The following is a 25892-nucleotide window of genomic DNA, read 5'->3' as shown; positions in this document are numbered from 1 at the left end:
TTCATCTCTTGACTTGTATGTTTATTGCCATAAATACAGAGACTTACAGATACATACTTATCAATATACCAACAGTAATACAGGGCAAGATATACATATTTATATATAATACGGGTTTACTTGACTCGCAATGTATAAAAGCTACCGTCCCATCATAACAACAATCTTACATATTGTCACAAGAAAATTAAAAGTTACATGATCTCAGACACACAATACTACAGTAGAATTTCGGCATCTACTGACCCTATAGAATTTGCATACTTGGACCAGTTTTAACTCTGTCACAGTGACTATATCATGATATTAGATAGCACACACATACAAGCAAGTCAAGCTTAGGCCTACGTGTAGGAATTGTTATACATTCTAGTTTTTACCATTTTATAGTGGAACAAAAAGCCTACACCTGGTTGCATTCTAATTGTACAACTCGTGGAAGGGATGAAAGTTGCCACTATCATCTTTATGATCTTCTTCGTTGTAGCAAAAAATAAAGTCACTAACTCTCTATAATGCTGTCTAAGTTAGGGTTCTCTCCTATTGCAGCCAAATTATGTAGTTACAGCACAACCCTACTGCACCATAGGAAAGCTATGCCACACCTAAAGCTCCAACCTCTTATTGCCAGAAAAAGCATTACAGCAAATTTTTTTCAAGATCACATTACACTTGTTCTGATATCTTAATTGATCAAGCAAAACTAAAACAGCTGACACAGGGGGACTTTTCCTGATACTCTGTACTTTTGTTACAGGAAAGAATATTCTGGAATAAACAAACATGATATGCAAGAATGGCTTTAACATCTATTGTTACGGTACCCAATTTAATGGTCTAGAATTTGATATTTTTTGTCCCAACCATGTTTTTGAACAGAAGGCATATTAAGTTTTAAATGAAGAGATTTGTGGGTCTTTAATAATTTGTTTTCATGATTGAAAAGATAGGAGGTTCCTTCTCAAAACACTTTGGTCTGGATAATGTTTTTCATGTTACTGGCATTACAAAATGATCAAGAAAATATACAATATCGAATAATTATTGTAAATCTACGATAAGGCATATTGAAACAGAAACTGGTAAAATATATCTGTTTCTATGTCTAGAATACAATGTTGTATGGATTATAATACCAACTGACATGGAGTAAACTCTCATGATGTAATAAAAATATCATAAATTTCACATAAGTCTAACATTATGCACAGCAACATTTGATATCAATCATTTTTAGCTTTTTCCATTCATTATGAATCCCTTGTCTCAAGTAGCCGTAACACAATACCTGAAGAACAGGACTTCCTGATAAAAAAGTTAATACAACAAAACATTATACTTGCAAAATGCTATCATTAATCATACAAAAAAGTAAGATTATATTGTAAAATGTTGTAAAAAAAACGAATAAATTAAATTGGTTAACATTATTTAGTTGGTACAAAAATGGCAGTTGACCAGTACTGTTAGTGTTGTTATTTGCTATGTCACATGATAGATATGAGGCAGCTTGGGTAAGTTTTTTTTTCCTTTTTTTTGTCTCACTGTTTTGTTTTTGTATTTTTAGAACTATTTAATAGACCAGAACAAGTTGTTTAAAGACAATTTCAGTCTACAACAGTTACTTTGTAAATACATAGTATTCACACATTTTGTACTATCATGAAATGCAAATAACCACCACATCATCACAAACAAGTTCTTAAGAGGAAATTTTCTTGTTGGAGATTTGCTTCCCTCATGTAGCAGTGGTAGAACTTAGATTTATAACATAATATGATACAGCTAGTGCTCTAATTAGGATACAGGCTGATACATATGTAAGATTATAGAGCTAACTGAAGCCCAGACCGATCATCTTAAAATGCAATCTCAAGTTTAATCATACCTTACGGTATCTTATTCAATAAGGCTAGCAATAGGCTGCCATTTCTTTGGAAAAGATTGTGTAAAGTACTAGAAGAGGGTCAGTGGTTAATGAACTTCAGTAACTGGATGGGGCTCTTTTGTTGGTAGCTTTCCTTTGTCTCTTGAAAGGTTTTATGGCACTGATGGTTATATGGTTACCATTTGCCATAGGTGAAATTTTAAGGTCTCTCAAATTTATGGCACTATCCATACAGCAGTTGCCAACTGTTGCAACACTATAAACTGTATTGTGGTTGTTTTTGTCCAACCTGTGTAGCTGGGCATAGGTAAAAGCAACTGGCACATACGTATCGTAATTTAACCATTATGGTTAGATCCAATTGGCAAGAAAACTGGAATGGAAAAACAATTTACAATACTGTTGACTTTATATATTCATCCAACTTATCTACGCTTGCCATTTACATTTCCTACATGTATTCCCTAATCAACTAAGCCAAGACTCTCCCACCGACGTAATGCCAAATATACTTGGCAGGTTTTTAACTTGTGTAAATTAAGTACATTCACTCCACAAGACCCTTCTTACGCACAGGAGCACTTACTCTGCACGTATTAACTTGTTAGAAGTACGGTTTGCTAGTTTTTGACACATTCATTAAAGATGATGCTGTATGGAATGTGAACATTCTAGTCAGAAATTTGTACCATGTAGGCTTCATAGATACAGACCTTGCACACACTTATGAATGTGGAATTTGTATTTGAAGATATGGGCCTTTTACAATGACTCGTACATGTAGATATGGACCTTAGTCTAGATATCCATGAAATTTCAGTGAAATGGAGTGGTCTTATTCAGTACAGTATCTATGTTTTATAGATTTAGCACATTTTGCTCACCTGTACATACTCCTAGTACTTATCTACCTCTGACTAATTTGTTAATTTTTTGTCAACATACACGATATGTAAACAGATGTCTTAAATACTTATTGCAAGTCTTTTACATTTACTTCCAATAGATTCCCCTAGAGATGTCAAAACTCCTTCCCACTGAAATAACCTACACCATAAAGCTGCCTTCAGGCGTCCCATTCACACCCTGCAGCCCACCTCTGCTGTCTGTTTTGGACTGGTCAACCAGGGAGGGACTGGACGTCCCCGCCTGATCCTCAAGAATCGCTTGTTGCTGACCGATACTGTCCAACAGGTTTTCACTGCTTTCTGAGGAGGCCCTCTGCTTACTGGGAGTCCGTGGTTCGTGTATTTCCTCCGTGTTATTTACAGGGTGGGTCTCTGGGGACATGATGTTGTTTTCCAGTCCTGATGTGGGCTTCATGTCATTGAAGAACTGATCCCTCAGCTGCTTGGCTGAAGGAGGAGACATTGTCACAACCTGTGACTCCGCCTCATCTTCTGATGAAGACTCCTCACTGCTAGCTACACTGACCATGGTCGCCAGAAACACCCCCTCTGTGGAACCAGGTCTCTCTTCCTCTGGTCCTGGTGGTTCTGAGGACATTGAGGATCTCTTTTTATCTACTTCATCAACCCTAATGTTCTTATACTTGCTGTCGTCTGGTTCTGACTCGGATTCGCTACTGGAACTCAAGATTATTTCCTCCGTGGGTGTCTGATACAAGTCCACAGGGGGGAGTGTGAAAGGCTGGGTCAGTGCGCTGGGGGAATATCTGCTCCTCTCTGGCTTTTCCTTCTCCTCGGGGATCACCTGGTCCTCCTCTAGGGGAGTGGGAAGAACAGGTGGCGCAGGTGCAGCAGGTAGAAGGGATTTCTCTGGTTGAGAATCCAGGAAGTTCTGAAACTCCCGTGCACTCTCTTGGGCCTGCTCCTGTGAGAGATTTGATAGGCAAGAGTTGTCATTCAGTGAAATGATCAGTGGCTGTGGCTAATGGATACAATACATTGTCAATATTCCAGGTATCATTTATCTTACAATGAATTAGTTCTGGAAGATATGAAAGGATTGAGAAGGTCTATCTGCTAGCAGCTTTTAGTTCTTCTGAAAAGAAAAAATATGGAGTAAAAACTAAAATGGAGAAAGTAGATTATGCAATATTTCTGAATTGAACAGGTGAAGTTCAAGTTCTGTTTTTTGTTAAAGATGTAAACGTGTTACCTCTATCTTTTGTTCCAGTATGGACTCTTTCCCTGGTAAGATGGTGGGGACCACAGGTGGTGATAGTAAGGGTGGCTCCACAGTACCAATGTCTACATTGATGCCAGAATCTCCACTTGGTGAGGTAGATTTCTCCTCCTGGGGGTTGTCCGGAGCCCTGCTGTCCTGGGATGCGTGCGTCTGTAAAACTGCCGGAGGGGGTGGGGGCAGCAGGGCAGGGGCAACTTCTTGGTTAGGGGTGGATATGCTCAGCTCTAAACCACTGTCTGTCAACTCATCTTTTCTTCTGTCCTCTTCCTTTTCAACTGTTACATTGGTCAGAAGTTCAGAAGGAATTTTCTTGGCAATGGGAGACACAGAGGGTGGAGACACTGTAGTGGGAGGGGGAGATTCAGAAAGGGCAGGAGGAGACACTGATGGGGGAGGAGGAGACACTGATGTGGGAGGGGGAGACACTGATGGGGGAGGAGTCACAGATGGGGGAGATACTGTAGGGGGAGATACTGTAGGGGGAGACACTGTAGGGGGAGATACTGTAGGGGGAGACACTGTAGGGGGAGACACTGTAGGGGGAGAGGGAGACACTGTAGGAGGAGAGGGAGTCACTGATGGAGGAGGGGGAGCTTTCCGTTTCTTCTTTGCAGATCCTCTCTCAGGGGGAATAGGTTTGGGAGTGTCAGGGGTCATAGGGGGAGGAGGCTCAGTGGGTGGAGGAATGTACTTGGAGAAGTCTATATCTGCCAGGGAACGAGGTCTCATGTCATCAGGAAGGTTGCTTGCTACTGATTTGTTCAGGTGATCAAGAGACTTTGATTGGCCAGTAAATTTGATCTCAGGTAGGTTGGAAGGGTATGGGTTGGGGGACTTCCATGTGGCTTCTTCGGGAAATGCCCCCGGCAAGCTTGTCGAGGATAATCTACGCTCGAGTCTGGGCGTCAATGGCTTCTCCATGTCCGACTGCTGAGTGTCCTCTCTAAGGAGCTTCTCCTCTCTTCTCAGCTCCTCCTTTGCTGATTCAAATGCATCGTCTACAATTCTGTTGGCCTCGTCGACGACGGCCTTGTGCTTTCTCTCTGAAAGACCTCCATCGTCGCCGTCAACTTCTACTCCCCATACTTGTGGGAGTCTGTCTTCGGGAGAAGGTAGTGGTTCTAACGTCTCTAGAACTTCAGGTTCATGTACAGGTTGCTGCTGCTGCAGTTCCATTCGAACAGCATCTCGTTGTGTCTCTGCAGCGACAGCGGGTTCCTGCTCTACTGCGGCAGCCTGCGTCGGCTGCAGAACTTTGGCAGCGTCTTGCTGTGTCTCCGAGCTTGCAGCTGGGACAGGCTGCATTTCAATGGTGACGGGTACAGTCTTAGCCACCGGGCTGGGTCGCTTGCTAGGCTTCCGTAGCCGGAGCTGAACCTTGTAGGGCGAGGAGTAACTCAGGATGGTGAGCGCATCCTCGTACGCAATATCGGTGAAATAGACAGTGACACTGACCAGTTGGTCACCTAAGAGATAAAAAGTATATTTCAAGATGAGAATGAAATTTCCTCAATACGTATCAAATTTAAGGAATATGATGTTAACTCCAAATTCAAGCATGACCAGTTACGCTAGTTTTTCTCTGAAAAATTTGAGAATCAATACATTAAATTGGTGTGGCTAAATCTTTGTGAGTGTTTAAGGGACCCACCATCATGGATCTTGCCAGACTTCCATGCTGGTCCTCCCTGTCGGACATCCTGGATGAAGATCTTGCCGTTGTCCCCCTTCATGATGTTGAAGCCGGATGATTGGTCCTCCTCCTTCTTGTCCAGCAGCACCAGGTAGCTGTCGTCCCCGGGTACTGCCTCCTCCGTGGACACGTCCCTGGTGGTCGTGCCAACAGGTGGGGCCGCTGCAGCTTTTGTCTTCTGGGACCCATTCTTCTGTTCATCCTTCTGTAAGAGGTGAAAAATACAGTGTCATTGCATAGCAACTCAGTTGGCTGAAGCCTTCTAGAACAAAATGTTTCTTTTGGCTGGCTATCAGAATTTGTTTGAGACAAATAAATATTATTGGTACAAAGTAGCTTTTTTTTGTATACTACCCAGTAGAAGAAGAATCAATGTACAGAGTGATTGCCTCTGATGAATGGGCACAATTATAATATTTGATAAAGAATGATGACAGCTAAGTTTAGTGGAGAAACGTGCACTTTTCATGACACTGTCAATAAAAATAAAAGTTTGATGTTACAGCCTGTCTGACAGGCTGTAACATCAAACTTTTATTTTTATTAATTTCAAAAATGTGTAGGTCATTGTTGAAAATAAGGGAAAACTGTTTCATTCAATCTATCTTTTGCCTGATGAATGAGGTTTAGAAGCCATTGCAATTTGTAGCACCTTGTCAGTTATCATGTGTCACAACATATGTTTATAATTATATTATATTTATGTACTCACAGTGTGGGGATTCTCGATCACATACGCATGGCTGGGGTGGCCCCTTCCCTCCGGAAATCCTGGAGAGAACAACACAAAAGAAGTCATGAACTGACTGGATTACACGATTTCAGTTCCAACTGTACATGGATCAACTGGCATGGGGGCTTTTGAAGTTACATTTTGTTACTTTGTTCCTGGGAGAAACAGTAACAGTTACTTAGGTTTCAACTTAGGATTCTGGTTCTCGGTAACCCACAATGTTTTTGGTAACCAATGTAATTTTCCTTATTATCTCACACAATGCATAGCAGAAGCAGGGAGTAGGATTAGGATAAACGTGTATTCGGCTACTTTTAAGTTTAGAATCACATTTTTCTTGCAATACATCATAACTACATTTGTACTCTTATAATAGCAATTACTGCTAAGTTTTCTCATAGAGTGAGACATAATAAGGACATTGAAGAGCCTGTTTTGGGGAGGGTTTTAGTGTATAAATCCCTGCTGGAATGTGTGGGAATATCTATCAGTTGACACAAGAAGGAGTTTCTGGGTCATGTTGCTTCATTGGTTGGCCTAGTTTAACCTGGTATTTACTTTTCCTTTTTTGTCTTCAAATAGGTATTAGTGTACAGGCTAGATCTGTTTACACCTGACAGAACTTCCATTCGAAGAGATGATGGGAATATATTTAAGGAATGGGTGGACCTGTATGTGTGCATTCAGAACAAGGTCATCTGGCTCTATGTACCTGCATATTTGTGTATACAAGGTCACAGGAAGTACATTAGGAAAGTCTCCAACTCTCCAAAGAGGCTTTCATTATCTCCACTTTCTAGTTTTGTGAGCTGTTGTTGTTATCTCAAAATCAAATACATGTAACTGGAAAACGAACCATTGCCATGACAATATATCTCAAATGTGCAGCAAATGCATGGCCATCAATACTAGGATGCTAACATTACATGATAAAGAGCAAACAGTATTTCTCGTCTTTATAGTAACAGTAATTCAATAAGCTGTGTTGACCCTGATACATGTGCAACAGAAACACCTTTAATGAAAAAATTGTCATATGCGAGACTTGATCTTTTCATTTAACTAAATGTTAATATTGTTAAATTACAAGACATGCTGCAAGTCAAAAAATTGAGGGGTCGATTTCTCCTGTTACAGAAGATGCTCTTAGGTTGGTCATAGGTAAAAGATTATTGTTGAATCCCATTGGATGGAACAAAAAGAGGTCTTTAGTAGATGACCCTTTTCAGTGGGGGGACTTTTGCCCAATTGTGATGTCTGTTCCCACGTACTACATCTCATCCTGCCCTTTCTGTGTTTATTTTCATTGTTGCAGTGACAAGTTCTTCACATTTTTCTATTCTGGTCGAGAGGAGCACTACTGACATGCATCTATATACACAATAGTCGTGTAGAGAATATAAGACTCAATAACCATAACAACTTTCCTCTACTGCCACTGTTGGTATAGAATACAAGTCTACAAAACCAGAGTGATTGCCTGGTAGAAAGCTCTAGGTGAGAGATTTCTTTGTGTTGGGTCAAAAGTTTACTTTCAACATGTAACTACCACACACAGATGAACTTTCATGATGACTTAATCAAACTATGTTCTCAACATGGAATTTGGTTACAATGAATGAAAACCCTAGAATCCCCACACTGACTACATGTGTACATGGATTGAATCTAAAGTGAGATAATATTCCTTGCCACCCCTTGGAATTTGTAAATGGAACGGCCCTGATCAATGTTGGCAGTTACAAATTATTGTTGACACTGCAATTAGTTAATGGACATACCAAAGCACCAACATGATGATATACACTAGTTAACAACATAAAACATTGGAATGCCTCCTAAAAAACAACTACGAGGTGGTAACCCTACCTCCCTGCTGCGACATTACCTCAGAGCTGTTGAAATAATGCAAACCCCAAAAAATCAATCACTTGAAGTAAATGGACCATTCCTGGCTGATGGGCCTCTCTTTAGCCACTCATGTCAGCTGGTATGGATGTTCAAATAAGCAGCCATCAGCATTATTTGTTTTCAGTCTTCACAAGGAGTGGGCAGAGGAGCTCTGATGTTTAATGTAGGCCTAGATGGTTCCCAGGGACTCTCTGCACTTACCTTCATCTAATTATGTATACAGATTATGTTTGGACCCTAAGTTTAATGTTGTATGCAGAAGGTCACGTATCCATGATTGTGGAACGTTTATCTTAATGCACAGCATCTTCATAAAAGTCATTTTCATCTGTCTGAAGATAAAACGTATTCGCTTAACTTTGCGAGCCTACTTATCCATTACGGTTACAGAATACCAATCCCGATGCAGTCTATTTAAGTATCATGATGTGTTGTCTGGCTTGTACCCAGCCTGGGCCTTCTGGACACAAACGTACAATAAACGTCTTTTTTTCCATGAACATCTGAGCCCCCGGCTTAAGGCATAGTCCTTCTTTACTGGATTTTTGCAAATATGCTGCATGCTTTTAACTCATAATAGGCTACGTGTTCTGACTTTCTGCATTTCTTTATCTTCGTTTCATCTCACTGGAGAGGTGTTTGTCTGCACAACCCACATTTCTTACATTTCTTGTAACCAAAGGACTCTAAAATAAATAGGACTCAGTCTCAAGATTCCATGCATCGTGGATATCAAAATGCGAGGAACATTATTTTCTGGTTTATGTTCTTTAGATCACTCCGTGGTTTATGTAATCTTGCTTTAGGTTGGAGTCCTTCCAAGAGCTTTATGGTCCATTTGACCACTCTGTTACTTGCAGGGGATCATATTAGGATCAAAAGTCTGGTAAAACTGAGGTAAGGATACGCGATCTTAGAAGTAGTATGATGGAGCTGGTGGCTCTCTTGATACTTTAGGCCTGGGGAGAGTGCGCATGCATACATGATACTGTAGCATATACAGCCCATCGGATATCCAACCCCTCCACTTACACAAATGCTTTTGAGATATTGGAGAATATCTTCCAGCTATCAGGATTTGGATTTCACCATTTGTGCTCACAAACCATACTAGGAAGTGGCATGGGGCAATATAAAAAAGATGGCACCAAAATAGCAGAAGGACAAAAATTTATTGGGCAGCCAACCTAAACCGCCTCTAAGTCATTTTGCTGCATTTTTCAGGGCGAGTAATTTTGATGCGATTTCACTGTCTCTGACCCATGGGGACAAAATTTTTATCACATTTCCATATAGATTACTTCAGACATATCTAGAATGATGCATCTAAATCATGAAAGAAAAGTTTTGAAACTTTTGACATATAGAATATTTTTAGTATTGCAAAGGCTTTGCAACTCGAGTTCAAGCAATGCATATGCCACATGGAAATTTTAACCCTATGAAGATTGCATTTTATAAATTGTATCATAGATCATCATACTATTATTATTAACTAAGTACAAATTAAAAAGCTGGGATCACTTATTTGAACACCTTGGTATATGAAAGTATGCAGATTGAAAGGAAATTTTGGTTGTTTGTTTTATAATATTTGTATAGTCTTGATTGGCACCTCATTGTCAAGTATATGCTAATATGTGTATACAATGTATCCTAATTCAATATTTGTCTCAACCAAGGAGGTTAATATTTTTATTGTCCCAATATTACCACTCAGAGAAATATTTTCCTTCCCTCAATGCACCTGATTTGTTTGTAGATTTCTGGCCCTTCAAATATGCTTCATTATACATGCACATCATGCTTTGACTCTCTCACAATTATTTACGACCTCATAGCTCCACAGTACACCACACCCTACATGCACTTGTAACCTTTAGCACACTGAACTAGCTGTTCAGCTTAATATTCTTACAAATTCTTACTCTCCAAGCAGAGGTTTGGGCTTCGGCTTATTTGTGGCATGCTTTTAGGTGTTTTTATTGAGTTCTCTTTTTTGTGCTGGTATCTTTTTGTACGCCAGGGTGGCAAATAGTAAATGTCTGGCAAGTGGATACTGTTAGGCAAATGGATGCTGCCAGTGCAATTTACTGTCTTTGCAGCCACCCAAAAGATCTGCTTAGAGATTAACCAATTCTACCAATGGTAGCAGGTAGAAGGTTGATTCTATACACCCTCACAGTGTACTACTACCCATTCAAGTCATGTCCATGCAAACTTCCCACCAACCAAAATTGATGAGAGAGGATTGAAGAGAAAAGTTCTGTAGGAAACACTAATATGTGAATATATTTTGTACATTCCAGGAGGTTGGATGGTTGGTAATGCGGATACCCTGTGGATTTTCGGTGCTTTATTGTGCCTATGGACTGTTAAGTCCCCATCTGGACCAGTATAGTCCTGGGACTCAGTGATCAATGGTGGGCTTTCATCTGGACCTCTACTGTAGACACATTGTAATTACATCAGTACATTAGAATTGCCATTCGGTTCGATCCGCCGTATAATAACACTGTCGCTATGAGGGGATTTGTGCCCGGATCAATCAGATGTACCGGCGTAAACTTGTTTCATCTCCTATCAAAATCTTGCACATTTGGCGCTGGAGTTTATCAGATCCTTTCCCATTGACAGGCATATTCATCTTCACTCAACCTCTTGGTTGGAGTCCATTTTCAATAATGCGCAATCCTATTTCACAGATCTGTTCGTAATCCTTCTCCTTTAGGGACCCAAACAAATGCGCATGCATGCAGCTGTTGGTATTGCAGCATACATCAGTTGCTAGTTTTTAAAACGTGCAATGTATGAAAAGGAATTGCCGGCTTGGGCTCAAAGTATTCTCCACTTAAAGATAAGTTTGTTCAACTAAAAGGAAAGCTGGCTGTTGCAAATTTGGGTAGATTTGGCAGCTCTACTTGCAGCAATGAGTAGGTGTGGAGACTGAATGAATGATGTTTCTTAAATATCCCCACTAAAGATGATGTAGTGTGTGATTTCGTACGCTGATCACAAGGCAGGTTTTGAGAGAGAGAGAGAATTCCTTAGGCTAGAGCCATGCACTCAGAGTAATGGCAGGAAGTCAATAGAGACTCCATAAATCACCTGCACATCACTTCAAACTATCATAATCACAACATCTATTATATCAGTTCTAGTTCTGAAATGTCCCTCTCATCAAAAGAGATTTTGTTAAGCCTTTGATTTTGAAGCCAAAGGCTGCTACTTGGCAATTTTCATTCCAGGCAAGGAGATAATAGAAAGCCAGTTCTCTTCAGTATATGCAGCCGGCTTGTAAATACTGTACCTGCACGGAACTATGAATTATGCTAATACTGTTTATTTCACAAGTTTTTCCTTTTGTCAACAGGCTTCTTTCATTTTGTTTTTATAGTGACTGTCATGGTTAGAAAAATGGTCATATGCACTATCTATGCATCATATGCATCTTCTTTTTTCAATATCTATCAAGTAGGAACACTGATTTGCACCATTAACTTCAAAAGTTCTGTGCTTCCTTCTTGCATTGTCTTGTGTTGAAATCTCCCAGGCCTGCCCCTGGGGTCCCATGGGAAAATATCACACCCTGCCCTTGAATAGGTGGGAGGGAAAGTAATCATCACAAGCCGTTCACTGATTAGCTGATAATAGACTACTTCCTGACCAATGGGAGCTCATTAATCATGGCTGCTGTTTAACAGAATAATGGACCACTTCCTGGTGCCTTCCAGCATTTTAACTCCTCATCACCCCAACAGTGAACAACTCCCTGACAAGTCTAAGGTTTCAACAAATTAGCAGGACTGTTATTACAACTGTTATGTGTAATCCAAGAGCGTGCCACTTTTGCTTGATTGATGAAAATTAATTACCCTGCTCTAATTTGTAAACACCCATCCCCTGACCAATGGCCACTTTGTGCTTTGATTGGCAGTGATTAAAAAATGAGGTAATGTTACTGTAGCTCCTAGACGTGCTGATAGAATTTATTAGCCGGTGACATCAGAACCAAACTGTGACAACTCAGGCCCTTCTTTTCTCTGCTATTTTGTATCAGGCAGATCGAGCTCAGGTGTCCTTTCATGGGATCATTAGCTAATTTCCCCCTCAATATTGGTAGCAGCTGTTGTATGACCTTATTGCTACATTACACATGTATCACAATGTAAACCTGATCGGGTAATTTGATGCCATGATGATTCTATGCTTCACTTGGGAGACCTACATATCAGGAAGGTGACAAAGGTAGCATGGTACATACGTATGAAATGGACTATGAAAACATTGCAAAATCACAGCCTGTTTTTCACTAGCACAGTTGAAGTCCACACTGGTAACCTCCATTGAGTTATAGCCGTCACCTTATGGGTCACACAGTTCTTAAACATACTGTGAAAATCTCAGCCCACATCTGTATGTTAATGTTACCTTTTCTGTAATTATATATACTGTAACTTAGAATTAAATGTGATAAAGAAATCTATATGCTATGGATATGATATAGAAACAGACATTTGTATGCAAACTTTATCTTTCTCTCACATCAATGGCTAAAGAATCAGCTGCTCAAATTATCTGTTGATTATTTTGATTGTATTTTGTGATTATATCTGCCCAAGTTTGTATTGTCCTTGCATGGACAAAGAAACTGACAAACAATGTACTTGTCGTGTATTGTGTTATCTGTCAACTACCCTAGCTTCTTTCAAGCTGTCAAAAACCAGACATGAAGCCTAAAGGTACCATTAAGAACTAGATGTGTGTGTAGTGACCTATGATAAGAAACCCTCCACCATTGAGATTAATGTTTGCAATGTAAGGCAGTGAAGAGCGAGAAGGCAACCCAATAGTCACTTTTTGGGGGTGTTAAAGTCCCCCCTCCCAAACAGCCTGCAAAATGGCTAATCTGCTGACAGATGAGTTACAGCTCTTAACTGTCTTATTTGTGTCAAAATCCCAGAATGCCGTTGGATAAAGACAGTAAGCATGTCCCCGAGGCTGTCTATGACTATTTTGACATAGACGTATCCACTTTGCGCTTCTATCTCACATATTTGGAATGCAATTTGCAATATCTACCTCAATTTGTGATATTGCAAAACCAACTATCTTACCTGAAACATTTGTCAAATATAGTGGGTTGGTGTAAGCCCAGAAGACCCAGTTTTCACCACAGGTGGTCATCTTGCAAATATAAACCACAGTCCCCTTCTGCCTCAGGTTAGTTAGTAACAGTCAATTTTCTATGCTGTTAGGTGAACGTAGTTGGTGTCTTCTTTGCTGTGCTATCTCTGTCCGACTTCAATATTCACAAGTATTCCTGCATGGAGTCCTACACCACGATTATACCGTAGTTCATACGGAATATTCCATTGGTCTTGGCGGACGCCATGATGATCTAAGCCTGTAAGAATGTGATTCGTACATGGATGCATTCCATCGGCCAATTATAACCACGCCTTTCACTGGCTGTAGACAAAGGTGTACATAAAAGCACCCCCCAGTAGGTCAGACTAAGCCTCAGGTGTTTGATAGTCTTATACTCAGTTCTGCCATTCTTTACACAAGTTGATCTCCTTTTGTTATGTTTGCCTCTAAATTACATACATGGTTTAGCTGCTGAAAGGCATCTACATGATTAGAAGTGACATGTTTATATCTTAAGCTATAGATGTACAAACATTTAGTTTGAATTTGGTCATAGCTGTCACCAATATCCAAAGATATGGAATCACCCAAGAGCAACAACACTGTCACTGACAATCCGAATGTTTGATGTTGAACAAGATAAATAGCAGGAGTGACAAGTAAGGTCAAATGTTAATCAAGATAATCCAACAAAAGTCAATGGCAACCCTGTATTAAGATATTAGGCTACAGATTTGTGGGGAGAATATGTCAACAAAAGTGGCACATACGTGTCTGTACTGTGAAATGTGCCAGTATCACCTATATATGGAGAACATCGAGGCTGCATTTGTCACGATAAGGGTTTGATAGAGATTAAATGAGCGTGCTTTTTGAAAATCCCCAGTCCCATTGGGGAGAGAACTCATACAAGAATGTCAATCTCTTGTTGTAACATGCACTACGTGGCCCAGTTTGAATGCCAAGCAGGTTTCACTTGCGTTAATAGTTCTCAGCAGGGTATCATCTTTTTTAAGAGCTCTTGTCTACCTTGTCCCCGTTAATGGCCAAGGCTAGGATGAATATAAATATTGAATGCAACATGGTGTGGTCTGTATATCACCCGAGGTACCAGCCCAACCACAGGTCAAATCACTGAAGTGCTGGAACTGAAGGTAATGCAGAATACACCATGTTGTATTTTATTTATGTCATACATGGAAATAAACACATTTCAATGCATAATGTGTCAGAAGTTGAGAAAATTCCCTAAACAAAAATTGTCATCCATTCCAATGTCTGAATCCAGTATTCAAGAGGCAGGCGCAGTGCACACAAAAACGTGTTTGAATTATTCTATGGAACTTTTGGAAGCCTGTGTAAATACTGTAACCATTAGAAGCCGTGTCATAACCCAAGTTATCACATGGTCCAGAACACCCATTTTTCTTAACAATATCACAGCCCAGCTATGATGTAAAATAGATTATATAGTCATGTATCTGAGCACTTGAATAAAATGTCTAAATTCTACAACCAAGGACTTTAAACTAAAATTTCATTGATTAAATTCAAAAAATTTCAACATGTTCCCCCCTTAAAGCTCCCCCCTAAAATATTCAGTAAAATATTTCAATAAAAGCTAATTAAAGTACAACACATAATATCCTAATTGTAGGTTGCAGCAAGGACAGTGTGACTATCAAAACATGGACAAGTCAAGGTTAACAAATTTCTCTTTGTTCAAGCAGTTTGGTTTGAAATAAATTGTACAAATTAAGATACAAAGCCATGTACTACATGAAATGTAGATATGGAAATTCATATTAACATAAACTTTAGGTGATGGAGTACCAACTACCTGTCACAATATGCAGATTCAAAAGTGTACATAAGGTCTAAGTCAGCACATGGATGCTGAGAATTATTCTGTGATCATGACCTGAGATGAGGTTCAATGCAAATACCAATTCCTATGAATGAAACATTATGAATGCCTAAGAAGTCACCATCTCCAAATAAAATGATACCATGAATTTAACAAACAAAAGTGGAAATCAATGAATTTGACTGCAGTAACAAAGCAGTACATGGATTCATCATTCTTTGATATTAGTGAACTATGATGTCATAAATGATATTAATGATTTGCATTTGAATTTGAGCTCCAATACATTTTGTAAAGGAATGGTACCATCTTATTTTGCACAGTGAAGTCATGGTCTTCCGAGACTGACTGGCAGACAGACATGATATTAATGATATAGGAATCAGGTAAACTGCAATAAGGAAGAAGAACAAATGCTGAAATCAGTTTTTGCCGATTGGCTATCACATTACAGCATAAAGCAATGCTCTACCAGCAGATTTACTCCATACCTATGCCCAAAGCTGTAATAAAATGCAACATCTTCACCACCAGCCAGTCTCAGCCTGAGCTCAGAAGATGAGATAGCCCTCAAGGGAGCAATGTGCCAGTTTCCCTCGATTAAAGAACACTCGCATGTCTAATTTGTCTGCAAGTTACGTCTACTGACACACATCTAATATCATATTCCATTATGATATATCACATTATGACAGTATAGCAGGCAGTATCTTTGGAAAAATCTGTCATCAAAATACTGTAAAAGCATGTCATTGTAGTGCGTAATATTAGCTGTGAATTAAGGAAAAACATCCAACTCAAAGGTATGCTTCATAAAAAGAAAGTAACATTGCTTATTAATTGTGGTTATTTGGTGTGGAGAATTTGAACATTCTGAAAGGGATAACCCAATGAGACTATTAATTCAGCGCCATATCAGCAAAAACAAGTTCCACTTCGAATCAAGCATTGTACCTTCTGCAGAATTTATCATGACAACATTGTATGCTACTGTAGAGTTAATTACATGCACACATACATTTGTACATGCTACCCTGACTCACGTGTTCTGTTAATTTGAGAGGTGAACACTTCTTCCTCAGCACTCACATGACTGATGTGACATCACTACCTTCAGTCATGGTAGGTCAAACATACAACATGTAGTTTGCGACATACACCGTCTGTTCGGAAATTGCTAGCTCGGGGTAGGAGGGAAAATGCAGAGACTTAAGCTTATTTTCACCAACGATCGGTTATCCAGTGACCATTATCTGTCTGAATGACCAACAGCAATCATAAAATGCATGCCATAGCTGGAAACCCAGATTTTACTGTCTGCATCCATATATATCAGCAATCCAAGATCATTATTGGAACGGGTGTGATCTATTGAGGCACAAACGGGTCAGAATTGATTTCGGTCGGTAAACCGTTGCCCGTGCTGCTACATCCCACAGTAGTGTGCCTCTTGGGGTCGGTACAGCGACTGGAGAAGCCACGCTCTGATGTGGTGTTTTGTCGCAGGTGCATCAATTCTCCATAACATTATTAGCTCACTCAACCTGTCAGTAATGGCTTCCCAATGATTGTGGGCCTTTGTTGTGTGGGCCGACACAGCAGTGTGGATAAATCAGCATGCGTTATCGCTGACAGTTTTATCGATAATCTTTTAGCACTCTTAGAGCAGCAGAACGCACAGTTTCGGGGTGCTGGAAGTCGGATAGTTCAAGCTGGCCAAATTCAATAATCATCCTATGATTATAGAAAATAGCCGTGCAAGAGTCTGCAGAAAAAGTGATAACGTTGCAGACAGTTGTGTAGGCTCCAATTAAGAAGGTTGTCTAATTAGAAAGGATTTGATTTATCACCTTATTGTGCTATCTTTGTACTATGAAGACATGACACTAAGGTGATAAATCAAAAGTTCATACAAAGGTCAAGCAAAGAGCAGCCGACTGAACCTCAAAGAAATCCCATATTAAAGAGCCATTCTTTAAATGATGGTCCACATGTCACTGACCAATGATGTAAATGGTTAGAGGGAAGAGCAGTGATTTTAAGCAATTTTAGAGCTATTCTATTGCAGCTAGATGTAAGGCTTAGCTAAATGCCACAATTTCCCAGGGGAAAAAGTTGTCTGCCATTCCTGCAGTGCATTATCATTATGCTAATCCCACTAGTGAAAGTTTAAAACATTCCGTCAGATTAACATTTAAAATATTTTACCATTGAATTGTATACAGTGAAAGGAAGTGTTGAAAGGTGATATTGACCATGTGCACTGGCTAGGCCATAAACTTTTCAATCTAAATTTCAAATGTTATTTTACACATTGTCAGAAGCAATTTTTATCAACTTAATGTTATTATATGACAAAATATGAAGCATCACCATTTCTTATGATGACAATTGCATTTAATTTGATGCTAATTACAGAATTGAAAGACACGCTTGGTGATTTCATCCTATAAGGTTAATTGAAAAGCTCTCCTGTTTCTATTTTTACAGACTACTTGATAAATATTCCAAACACGAAACATGGAGAAGGACTTTTTGATTGCCACTGGCTGTCCCATGGTGTCTCATTAATACTGGAAACCAGCGCTCGAGAATTCATCCACATGAAAGATATGTAATACCATAAAGCTGATGCTGTGTGTAAAAATGGTAACAGGAGACATTTCAAATCTCCCACACACCTTGAGATAGATGAAGATGGTTGACAGCATCCGGTAATCAATTTATTTTTACAGGATAGTGAGTGAGTTTGAGTGATTGAGGAAGACTAGACTTCTGAGTGCATGACATTTCAGTTAGAGTTTTAGTTTTCTATGGTTTTTGAGGCAGATTTCCACTGTTTTTAATTGCCTGTTCTTATATCATGGCAAAACTTAATCTGCATTGCAACCCTAGAAGTGGCGTAAGGATTAGTTAATGGCCATACTATTAGGTAAGAACAATGTGAGCTATAAGAAAACAACATAAGTCAGCCCCAAACTATGTAGAAAACCACCAGCCACACAGAAGGACTGCACAGGAGGTTTCAGTTGCAATTTTCTATAAAAACTGAGCATAATGGTATTTTTCATTAGATGGGTCTTAAATTGACATATTCTGTGTCATTTAAGCTTCTCTATTTACATCTGACAGAGTACATGTATGGACATTTGTAGTCTAAATTATGACATTGTAGAGTACTGTAAGTAGTATGTCAAATGCACTACACCTTCTGTGTAATTCTATAGTCCCTATCGATGCATAAAACGACAATAAAACAGCACCTTACATGACACCTCCATGCATTAAAACCTAAGGAATGTGAGCTCCCCTGTCCCAGGTGTTTATCATGCTTCACTGCACCACTGTGCCTATAGCTACACCAACCTACACCTCAAATACTTCAGGCCCAGCAACCGTAATATTGGCCAAATCTCTTACACTTATTTATAGAACCTGTAAGCATCTTTAGGTGAGGGAGGCCACATATCTGGAAGGTTGTTAGAGCTGTACACAACACTGTAGTATATGAACTGTCCCAACTATACAGCCTTTGTGCCTTGTAAAAGCAGCGTTTCACACCAGATGCAAAGCAATGCATTGTGTACCAAGCGTGCACATACTGTGCATTCCAGGGCCCTTCATGATAAAATATTGGAATTCCAAAGCTTTTTGCTCAAGTTACAGGTGGATATAACACCCCAGTGGGATGCAAGAAGACACTATCTGCTGGTGGAGGCTCAGATTATAAACTGGAAATGCATGGAAATTGGCCACCTGACAGCCACACTATATCGCCCATGTCAGAAATGTTTATGTTGACATAGCATTACACTTCCACTTGGTTAGGTTTGGGAGCACCCACAGCACTGACGGCTTTACCTGGGTAATAGACACTCTTGTTTGTTTAACAGGAAAGGTGAGATAAATACCAGGCAGCCCTTAAAGAAGACATACGTCCTTCAGTAATGACATTACCACTTTCTTTACTGTACGCTTTCTTTTTTCGGAGCAGTAAGGTCACTCGCGATGGTCTCAGGAGTAATTAGGTCTGTGCCTCCCCGTGAAAGCTGCCTCTTTGAGCACTTCTGATTTGCATGTGAAAGGGAGGGGAGAAAGGACCAACACGCCCACCGACAGGAGACATGGGGCATGACAAGATGTTCTGAATGCCAAACCAGGCCTGACTATTTTGGTTGTAAGGGATCTGAGGGCAGGGCCACTGCAAAGGGTCAGGGATCAGACGGGACCGGGAGAATTACTGGCACGAGACAGCGGCCGCCACAGGTTCAAACACTTGAGGACACTAACAACTCCTTATGTACCTTTTGAGCGGAGAATAAAGGGAGTGTGGAAAACAGGGCATTACCGTGACACTGATTGATGTACAGACAGTATTATGCATTAGTTGTTGCTACACGTACAACTCGTGAGGAATGCTGATGACACCTGCAGACTGAGTCTCATCACCAATACGGAATTTTAGGAAAAGTATCGCAACAGCACCTCTTTAGTCTCAGGTTTTAACATCAGTTTACATCAGTTTTCATAATGCAATTCAGGGGGGGGGGGCTATTTTATATAAATTTGGAAATATCTGAAAACAATAAGAAATGTTCCCAATATTAAGGTTGAGTCTATTATTCTCAGTGTGAAAATTTTTCTGTATTGAGTTACCTCCAAATGTATTATAAGCAGGTGGCCAAAACTTTTTTTCCAGCATTAGAACAGTAACATCCTTCCAAGCACAGAAAACCTTTTGTTAGCACATAAGAAAGGCCCCTCTTCTGCTGCATGGGCTTCATTGATCTCATATCTTTTCCTCAGACAGAGAGGTATTCTAATTTGTGCTATCGCGTCTTCCGATCTCATACCTACCACTGAAGAAAGGACAAGGCAGGTACGGTCAAACTGATCTCAGTCAGGATTTATGTGAAGCTATTGGTCATATTCTCCCCATACAGACATGATCCTCTTATCTCTTCTGCACAGAAAGGGGACTGTTTTGAATGAATCTCCATCTTTCATGGATTTATCGGCCATTATAATGGAAGGACTTCAAGTCCTCCCACATAATTTCGGATATTCCTGGCAGGATATCCATTCTGTTAGCACTTAGTTTGCAGAGTTTTCTGATTGCAACTGTTTGATAAATGTATAATACATGTCATTGTATATTTAATTCAATATAACAAGTATTACATCTTTTACTGTAGAAGAGTAAGACACCATTTAGACTGTCTGCAAGTTTTCAAAATGATCCATTGAACAAACAAACGACAATATGTCTCAATTTGACTGGTACCTATCTAACTGCCAGACTGTAAATTGATGTTCTACGTAGACTGTGCACAGTTTTAGCATGCCATACATCAACTCACAGAGCCCAAGGATTTCCATTTCCAGAGTTATAGAATGTGATATACTTCTTCAGTATCTAGTCACAGAAATGTGTCTGAGTGATGGGTGCATAGGGGCCTTCTTAACTCTATTTGTTGTTTGTTGGTAGTGGTTGGACGATCAGTCTACAGCTTCTGCTATGGCAACAAAGTGATTACTGACCTGATTCTAGATCACCTGGCCCTCCAGCTGCAACCTGCAATGCCTTCCTCTTCTTTGCTGCAATAAAAAAAGAAGAAGAACATTTCAATAAGCATCTTGTTTTATTTTTCTCTGTCGTTCTTTGTTTTTTATCTAGAGAGCATGTTGGTTTAAGATTAGTGTAAATCGCAGTGGATGTTGTTATCAACAACACGTTCTGTGTGACAATAGCCTCGGGTGACAAATAGGGAACAGTTTGTTTCCACAGCAGACAAACACCCAGCCAAGCAAGAGATGAAAATCTTTATTACATGCCAAAGAGTGTGCATCAACCATATGCCATTTATTTTACATACATGAAGCATCACTGTGTTGTTCAATGCGTTATCAACCAAGTGCAGCACTTGAACTGTATTCTGAAATAAGCCATTGGGATTTATCTCTTAATTACAGCATGCTATATCTACCAAGGCAGTCTATAATGAATTTAAACATTATCAACTATGACTACCGAATGCATAGAAACTCTTCATTCAATGAAAACAACATACAATTCCACCTTCCTTTACAAAACCTTCTTTCAAGGACAACCTGTTGAAATACAGGAGTAATTGACTCCACAACAATTATTTATCAAGGTACTTGTGACACCTACAGGTGTGACAGCACCATAAATATTCCACTGGGGGAGTTACACTAAAAGGTTGGACAGGCACTCTTATCTTCAAAGTTACGTAGCGCTATTCTGGTCAGCCAACAGTCAACACAGACATTCTCTACATACAGCCCTGGGCTACGTGCATTCTACCTCTTTCATATACAGTTTTGAGGAATGTCAGTTCTCGAATCCTCTCTGGGCTGACTTCTGCAGTAACCAAGATAAATGTGGTGCTCGGTTAAGCCCGCAAAAGACAGAAAGTTAAAGGATGAGCTGACACTTTGTACATGTCTTCTCGAGCAGTTAGCAGCAAAATATTCTCTTCGCAGGTAGGAAATGCATCTCATACTGGAGGAAGGTATGTCAATATAAACACCAGCTGCACCTTTAACCTTCTCCCTGCTGAGATAGCAGCTTTGGCACTAATCTTGTATTGGTTACAGTGTTAGGAAGCAGGGAGAAGGTTAATCCTTCCCCTTTGCGTTACCTCAAAGTGGTAAATCTCAGCTCTGACCTGATACTGATATTTCTATTTTTATGTCTGGTGTAACAGACTTCCCGGCACCATTTTAATGGTGATGCCAGGCTGTATATTTTTCATTACAAATCTCTTCATCAATTAAAGGCTTACAGTTTCCCGTTATTGTTGTAATCCACTACTTTTATCTCAATAAGCAGATCTCACAAGCTAATATAATATCATTTTAAACTTATGAAGTAGTTTTATCAATTTCAAGGGTAATGTTATTATGTTAGAAACTCTGTAGTTGTACTTGTTATTGCGTGTGCAAGAAAGCGTCAAATCTCATTTTAAAGGGAAATTTCTTCATATAACTGACTGCAAAAAATTCATGCAGATAGTAAATTTCTCATGTCCACCTGAATGTTAAGTGGACAGTGTTACTTAGTGTGATAGATTGGTCTGCCCTGCATGTCTGTTCAATGTTCTGCTGTCTTGTATCCTGTCTACTCTTTGCATTTCAATGTTGACATCACAGCAGGATGGCCAAGGCCAAGGGCATGTAATGTACTGCATGCTGTGCCCTTGTCTTGTCAAACAAATGTTAAACATTTCATCTTGTACTTGTCGCTAGAATGAAAAGAAAATTCTTCAATGTAAAGTGAAATTGGTTTTTCGTAAGTTAACATATGTGTTTTTTTAGAAACTCAAATATTTTTACACAAGTTAGATATTAGATTTAGAACACAACCAACAACTTTGACATTTTCCAGAAGAATTGTAACGATAAAGGTTAGTTTGATTTGATGATAAGTCAAACATGTGACTTTTCTGCCCCTAAGAAACCGAGGGTGTGGTGGGGAGGCAAGCAGTCATGTCAGAAGGGGATCATATGTAGGAATGCACAGGAACACTGGACAATAGCAGCTCATTATCCCTTCTGTTGACCTCATAATCTGATCAGCTTTATCCTAATACAATGTACATCACACTGATACCAGCTCCATTGTTGTCCTATTAATCATGTGTGCTTCCTACCACGCCCACCACACCCTGTCAAATTTACTGTTTTAAAAACCTCATAATAAATGACTGTCACCTTGAAATCTTCCTGTTCTGTTGTATATGTCACCTGCAACATAGTGGTTGGCCTTTAAATGTAATAGTTCTGTTCCTATTTCATTAGAGGATAATTTTGTTTTGACCAAGATATGGTTGGACTTTGAGATTTCAGAGAAAATATATCAAAATTCCTCAATTGTTTGAAATAGCTTAGAAGTTAGGGATGGAAACCTGGATGGTGTGGGAAGATGTTACTGTCTTCCCCATTTCTGGTCATTATTTTTGGTCTTCTCTACAGTTTATTAACTAAAGGTACGGACACAACAGGGATATAGTTGACCATAAAAACAGCAAGAGCAGTCTAGAACACAACCATAGTCCTATAACCCTGTATTGTCAGGACTTTATCAGAGAAGGCTTGATAATCAACCATTAACATTTTGGTGGTTAAAGTTCCAAAAGGTAGCCTACTTTACTAGACAGACAGAAGGCACTACACAGAAATGACTTTAGCTGTGCCTGGGAGAAATGCAACAGGAGCCCTTTTTGTTAGCAGGTATCTGTAAGGAGTGGGACAACAATACTCCTGGTGTGCTTTAGAAATATCTGACCCATCCCCCTCCCTCCTCTTGCTCTGTAACACAGGGGGTGCCTTCTGCCACCTGTTTACATGGACAGAGAGGTTACAGTTTAACAGAGAAGTTGAAGTGGGGAGAGGTTAATTTAGTTGGGGGGTGGAATTTTCATCTGGCATTTTTAGAGAGCAGGACCTCTCAAGTTTCATAAGGGGTACAGCCATCCGTGGTGGCCCGGCATAGTCCGGTGTGGCGCTCAGGTGTTTGCTAAGAGTGCTCAACTACCGCACATTCCTTCATGGTTTGCTGGACAAGCATTTTGGTCCTGGGCAGGGATCGCTGGTTTCACCTCTACAGAAACTCTCGACGTTTGGATGCGCGACAATTTTCAATTCAGCGCCAAACAATGTTGTCCAAAGCGCCGCGAACAAAGGGGGGAAAGGGCCGCCTTTTGTGGGCAGAGCGTCGGGGGGCAAGTTCCATGCCAGTTTGGCTTTACATGAGCGTTGGTATGTCGACGGCCGATTCTCTGTCGCAGGTGGTAGCTTATGTTTAAACTAGATGCCTTCTCTGATTGTGGCTTCCGCCCAGAGGCGGTCAAAGGATCCCAAGAAGTAAATGTGGGGGGACGGGCGGCGCTAAAGTGTGGAACTTTAGCCTGGACGACTGCAAAACCCGAGGAAAGCGGCTCGGTCTCGCTTGACTGCGCGGGGAATGAAGGCCGAGTAAATTAGCACATCGGTATTGTTGATTCTAGGATGACGGCTAACACCGAACCCTTAATTCACAGCAGTGTGGCAGGCCCGCCTCTCTCTCCTCACAGCGCCGGGGCACACAAGCCACCGAATTACGCGCTCTTTCTAAAGCCAATTTTCTTGGCACGTAGGGAATATGATCTGGGAGAGGTGTGTATTGAAAACATCGGTGGGGGAGAATTGGGCCAATGCACTGCGCTGAAAGCTCAAAGAAGGGCTAGGAGGCAACACGACGCCAACCTTTACAATGTTTACCTTGAAGATAACTCGCTGCAATTCTGCGCAGTGTAGGAACTAGATTAGCTTCCACACACCTTGGAGTTCGGGTTGACAACGGGTTTCAAGTGACAACACCATATCAGTCAAGACGTTTGTCCTCGGGATTATTAAGTTGCTTTAAGAAATATTTAAGACGTGGAGGGGTTGCATTTTAAATTTTCTAGTCACGCCACTCACCTTTTTTCCGACTGACAAGAAAGTAGATGCCGAATGCGATGAGACACAGGGCAAGCGTCCCCAGCACACATCCCACTGCTAGCCCGGGGATGTTCACGCTACATCCCGCAGTCTGTGCGCGGGCGCCCGGTAGCCACCCGCCCGCCAGGTAAAGTCCCAACAGCACCTGTCGCCTCGTCCCTGAGATCGCGTCCATCCTTCCTTCACTCCGCTCTGCTCATACTGGCCTCCACAGAACGGTTCCCATTGAGTCCCGAGTACGGTACGGACACACCGGAGCTGCCGCCGTGCACGGCACACACACACACACTACACCGCGCCAAGTTCCTCACTCACTCCCCAGTATTTGCATAGATTTGCATGCCGCATACTTTCCTGTCGGATGAACGGTGACACTTTTGTAAATCTGAGGGCGGGACGCCGTTCGGGTGTGTGTTTTGCTCGGAGCGGTAAAGCAAGACCTCGTATTTAAATATCAATTGTACGCCACGGTATGGTCGACAAGAGGTATGTGTCACGAGGGCAGCCAGGCCCTACCGTAACCAGAGGACTGAGAGACCGCTCTAGTAGTGGACAGGTGTCCCGCTGGAGTTGGCTGGTCACTCGTGCTCAATAAAGCCACGACGTACACCTCTTTCCAACGGTGTCCCCGGTTCTGTGTCAGCTCTCTCCACCCAGGGGTGCGGGGGTTCTCGTCACGGGAGTAGAATGACCCTGGGGGAAAACCTGGGGTAGGGGTGGTCTCGGTCAGCAACTCAGGAATTCTTCGGGGCCGGGTAGGGTGACAAGCTGACATCAACATGCCCCGCGAGTTAATCACTCAATTTATAAGCATTCCGAGACACACCGTTTAAGAATGTATTAAGCGTATTTCTAATTATTTTCTTTCTTCACGGTATTTGGAAGAAATTACACACGGTAAAGGGAGCGTAACCCCAGTAGCGGCCTGCTTTGGGACTTAGTCATCGATTTATTTTTTCTCCCTATATATACGGCAGGTTTCTTAAAGGCG

At 40.7% G+C, this 25892-nt stretch overlaps 1 protein-coding gene across 1 annotated transcript; it reads right to left on the bottom strand.

Moving 5' to 3' along the window:
* Positions 1 to 25568, bottom strand: LOC109488194 (nascent polypeptide-associated complex subunit alpha, muscle-specific form-like). The gene is made up of 6 exons (XM_019792371.1): positions 24881 to 25568; positions 20936 to 20992; positions 6445 to 6503; positions 5691 to 5937; positions 4010 to 5505; positions 1 to 3721 (listed from the first exon to the last, which is right to left on the bottom strand). Exons 1-6 carry the CDS (start codon positions 25074 to 25076, stop codon positions 2936 to 2938), a joined length of 2841 nt encoding a protein of 946 aa, XP_019647930.1. The 5' UTR covers positions 25077 to 25568; the 3' UTR covers positions 1 to 2935.
* Between the last annotated feature and the right edge of the window lie 324 nt (positions 25569 to 25892).

The sequence above is a fragment of the Branchiostoma belcheri genome, unplaced genomic scaffold (genome assembly GCF_001625305.1).
Source record: "Branchiostoma belcheri isolate BF01 breed outbred unplaced genomic scaffold, Haploidv18h27 scaffold92, whole genome shotgun sequence".
Taxonomy (NCBI): Eukaryota; Metazoa; Chordata; class Leptocardii; order Amphioxiformes; family Branchiostomatidae; genus Branchiostoma; species Branchiostoma belcheri.
The sequence above is the reverse complement of the archived record's forward strand: the minus strand, read 5'-3'. Positions and strand labels throughout refer to the sequence as shown.

Excerpts from the sequence above, each read along its gene's own strand:
- LOC109488194 (XM_019792371.1), bottom strand. The coding sequence starts at position 25,076 with ATGGACGCGATCTCAGGGACGAGGCGACAGGTGCTGTTGGGACTTTAC. Across the intron at positions 20,993-24,880 it reads TCTTGTCAGTCGGAAAAAAG|CAAAGAAGAGGAAGGCATTG; the intron begins GTGAGTGGCGTG and ends TTTTTATTGCAG. Across the intron at positions 5,506-5,690 it reads GTCTGGCAAGATCCATGATG|GTGACCAACTGGTCAGTGTC; the intron begins GTGGGTCCCTTA and ends TTTATCTCTTAG.